The sequence below is a fragment of the Habropoda laboriosa genome, unplaced genomic scaffold (assembly GCF_001263275.1).
Source record: "Habropoda laboriosa isolate 0110345459 unplaced genomic scaffold, ASM126327v1 scaffold10, whole genome shotgun sequence".
In the NCBI taxonomy this organism is placed as follows: Eukaryota; Metazoa; Arthropoda; class Insecta; order Hymenoptera; family Apidae; genus Habropoda; species Habropoda laboriosa.
The window spans coordinates 119,423-123,205 of record NW_017100129.1 but is presented as its reverse complement, the minus strand read 5'-3'; the positions used below and the strand labels follow the sequence as shown (position 1 = coordinate 123,205).

The 3,783-nt window shown below is 41.7% G+C and overlaps 2 protein-coding genes across 2 annotated transcripts in view; both read right to left on the bottom strand.

Moving 5' to 3' along the window:
• Positions 1-235: 235 nt before the first annotated feature.
• Positions 236-2,994, bottom strand: LOC108579875. Its single transcript, XM_017943532.1, has 9 exons — positions 2,945-2,994; positions 2,665-2,851; positions 2,477-2,567; positions 2,275-2,376; positions 2,208-2,219; positions 1,995-2,110; positions 1,795-1,893; positions 409-768; positions 236-322 (listed from the first exon to the last, which is right to left on the bottom strand). The coding sequence occupies exons 2-9, from the start codon at positions 2,842-2,844 to the stop codon at positions 236-238; spliced, it is 1,047 nt and encodes a 348-aa protein (XP_017799021.1). The 5' UTR covers positions 2,845-2,851; positions 2,945-2,994.
• Positions 2,995-3,397: 403 nt separating this feature from the next.
• LOC108570992 (sericin-1-like) overlaps positions 3,398-3,783 on the bottom strand; it is a 2,786-nt gene continuing 2,400 nt past the window's right edge. The window contains exon 7 of the mRNA XM_017932981.1: positions 3,398-3,480. Coding sequence (XP_017788470.1) covers positions 3,470-3,480 — 11 coding nt within the window. The 3' untranslated portion in view covers positions 3,398-3,469. The remainder of the gene's footprint in view (positions 3,481-3,783) is intronic.

Genomic DNA, 3,783 nt, shown 5'->3' with positions numbered 1-3,783 from the left:
GGAGCACGTGACGCCTAATATTTGTTTAAGAAAGCATGGTTGCGAGTATGAAATCACAGTGATCGGATTTGCGTTCGATAGTAACGTTACGCGTATATTGTTCGATTAATAAATAATATATTTATGCGATATATTTCGATGTTATTTCGTGCACACACCTTTGCGTAGGAGAGAACGATATGGTGAAAACAAAAGAGAATTTATTCACAGAACAAGGTAACAATCGTGGTGGAAATCATTCGAGACCGATTAACCGAGCTCCAACGTGATTCAGCGCCTCTGTGATTCCTCTCGAGGTCTTCTTCGCAGCGTTGCGTGGGAACTGAAAGTAATTATCGATTCTGTTATCGCACAAAAGAAACCGACGTCCGTTCGAATCGTAATACTTCCTGGATAGAGATCGCTTACGTCGATGATTGCGTTCAAGAAATTGCTGAATCCTTCGAAACTGCTGACCAGAGCTCTGCCGATCCCGATAAACTTATCCCCCGAGTTTCCATACTTCTCTTGCTCCTTGATACCGTCCACCAACGGAGTTGGGCTCAGGAACGATTCTAGAACACCTGTGATTGGCTTGGAGAATGGTTTCTCCAGTAAACTTTGACCTGTTTCGTTCTCCAGTCGAACCGTTTCACGCGCCGTCGCGTGAGTGTTCGTCACTGGTGGATACTGGGTGGTCGTTTCCACCTGGATTTCACCCTCGTTGAAGGCTACCGATTTTCCTATCGTCACTATGGTTGGATTGTTCCTCGATTCACTGGCCAATGACTAAAAACGAGAGTAATTTAGTAAATTCAGCGCGGCGAAGTGTTCGAATCTAGTTGGGTAGTTCCAAGGGGTGCAGAAAGAGAAATTAGGCTCTTCTGCGAGGGTCTTCGTCAACGTGTTGGATATGTTGTAAAGGAGTGGGAGGAAGAGTCTTTCTAGCGGATAGGGGTGTGTTATATACAGGGTGAACAATTACCTTAATTATTTCCGCTGTTACCGGACCAATAAAAATTACTTTTTTTTGTTAATACGTTGGTTTAGAGAGGCTTGGAGACTGATTGTAAGAGAGTTATCGAGAAGAAGAAGAGAGTTAAGGTCGCCTTCAGTTTTTTAAATGGAACTCTAGTTTCTTTTCGCATATTTTTCAGCGGACAGAGAGGCAAATATGACGAGCACTGTGACATACCCTTTTTGTCATAATAGGAGAAATGTAATAGGTGGGAAAATGTATTTTAGGAATTAGATTAAATTGGTCTGACCTTTCTGCGAAATCATTAAAGGAGATCGTGTTACGTTGTCCATCCTGTATATAATAGATTGTTAGAGCTGTCATAGCGTGGTGAGCTGTATTAATCCCCAAATTTTGTCAACTTTCGTTGCTGCAAAGCATCGTTATCATAGACTGCCTGAGAAAACCATTAACGATGAAGATTCTAGAGTAACAATACTCACTATTATCGTTCCACATGTTTCTCCACACTGTTACAATTTTCTCAATCGTTGAGTTTAAGCGTATGAGTGTTAGGTGAATGTTCGAGTAGCATTTAGTTAAGCTGTCGTATCTCGAGCTAATTTCACACGTTCTGCGCAAGATCCGACCTCGAGAACTAGTACAGGCTGGTTCGTTAATTCATTATTGCCACATGTGATTGGAAAAAAAGAGACAGCCTTGTGCTGGATCGTAACGAAGCACCATCGGGAGATGAATTAGACTTTTTCATTTTAATTTTTCTTTTAATTACTTTTTCTTAGAAATCGCTTATTGGAAATGAGGGCACATGCAAATGAAGTCTGTGTGCCAATTACCTCCGCCCGGTCGGCTATGATGTTTCTGGTCAACGTGACGGAATTCACGAGCCTCCCTGTGCCGATTCTTAGCGCGTCCGCGATACCGCCTAACAATTCCTATAAAAATCGAAACACAATTTTGACCTGCCCACCATTCTGGACTAGATTTCCTTTTTACCACTTGCCCACCATTCTGGACTAAATTTTCTTTCTTTTACCTGCCCAGCATTCTGCACCAGATTATTTTTTATTCGTCCACCATACTGGTCTAGAGCTATTGTTTCACCTGCCCACCATTTTGGATACAAATTTTTCTTGTAATCTGCCCACCATTCTGAATCAGATTCATTTTTTCACTTGACCTGCCCATTACTGTGGATAAAATTTTTTTCTTTTTACCTGCCCACTATACAGGACTAAATTTTGTTTACCTGCCCACCATTCTGGATCAGATTTGTTTTTAACTGCCCACTATTCTCGAGTTCATTCTTCCTTTACCTGTGCACCATTCTGGATTAGATTTTTCTTTTACCTGCCTACTATTCTGGATCAGATTGGTTTTTACCTGTCCACCATTCTGAGCTTGATTCCTTTCTCTACCTGCCGATCATTCTGGATCAAACTTTCTTTTTAGCTGTCCGCTATTCTGAATCAGATTTTTCTTACATTTATCTACCATTTCGGGCCAAATTTTTTTCACCTGCACACAATTTTACACCAAACTTTTCCCCAAATTTCTCAGTGCAACCAGCTTTAACCCTCTCTATTACAACTACCATTGCTACGAACGCCTTCACAACGATTTCACAAGCGTTCAGAAAACAACCCGTGACTCCTTAAGCTTCACATTTCATTCTACAGAAAACTCTTAGAAAAAGGCACACTCACTCGACCTTGCGCGAATCTGGACTCCGCCCCGACAGCCATGTTCTCCAAATTTCTGTCACCGGTGCTTAACGTGAACCTCGTTGGTTGTTCCGTCGGTAGACCAATGGACAAATCGAACCGACATACCAGTAATAAAGCACACAGTCTGAACGTTCTTCTTCTTCCAAGAATCCTCCACATTGTCGTTCTGCAAAAGAAACTCGTCTGAATAATTGAGTAATTTCACTTTCTTCAATGAAAGTCCCCAAGTTTTTCCCGGAAGCGTACTCACGACACGTACTTTCCAACACTTCTTGCCGCAAGATCACTCTACCATAGACACCGGACGAAAATAATCAGAGTGGAAATGAAAAGGTACAAAAGCCAGGTGTTTCAGGTATCGCAGCCACACGACGACTAACAGATTTCCTCGTGGTCCGCTATAAAGTTGGCTTACGCTCTTACGACACGTCGTTACTTTCTCTTTCGATTTGCTTAACGATGTTTGCAACGACGAACGTGCTTCGCCTGGAACGATACGTGCTTCTACAGAAGCTCGTCGACGAATCGATAGATCAGATCGGGAAATTAGATACCGTACGAAGAGTCACTTAAAATTAAACCGATAGGTAGGAAGAAAATGAACGTTCGTTATTTTAGTTTAGCTTTATTTTTCTCAAATACTTGTGCTGTGGTAATTCGTATAATTTCGTGCAAATATTCATCGATGGTTTAAGCTCTAGCACCGGTAGAATTGGTCAAATTTATTATCGGAGTCAGTATATCTACTATCAATTTCAGAAGAGAGCCTACGATCTTGAGGACGTCACTGACGATCTGAAACACGTGCAAAACAGGTATGTCGTAATATCGGATGGTAATATTGTAATATCAGGAAAATTTGTTTAAGGAGAATTTTTGTGTGTGTTCTTTGCTTCTTTTTTTTTGTTGTGAGGAGGGACTTACGCTCAGAACGGAACCTAGCAAATTTGCAAGGTCACCAACTATTGGTAATTGTACGAGGAGTTGTTGGAGATTTGCGGACGAAAGGTTCGTTAATAGCGATTGGATTCCGGGGAGAAGCTCGGAGAGAAGGTCGGATAAAGTACTGACACCCTTTATGCCAAGAATTTGCGCGAG

Bases quoted from the DNA above. Each gene is read 5' to 3' on its own strand.
- LOC108579875 (XM_017943532.1), bottom strand. From the start codon at position 2,844: ATGTGGAGGATTCTTGGAAGAAGAAGAACGTTCAGACTGTGTGCTTTA. The intron at 1,894-1,994 runs GTAAAAGAAAGA...CGATTTTTATAG, and splicing joins TGGTGCAGAATGCTGGGCAG to GAATTGTTAGGCGGTATCGC. The intron at 769-1,794 runs GTAATTGGCACA...TCTCGTTTTTAG, and splicing joins TCATAGCCGACCGGGCGGAG to TCATTGGCCAGTGAATCGAG.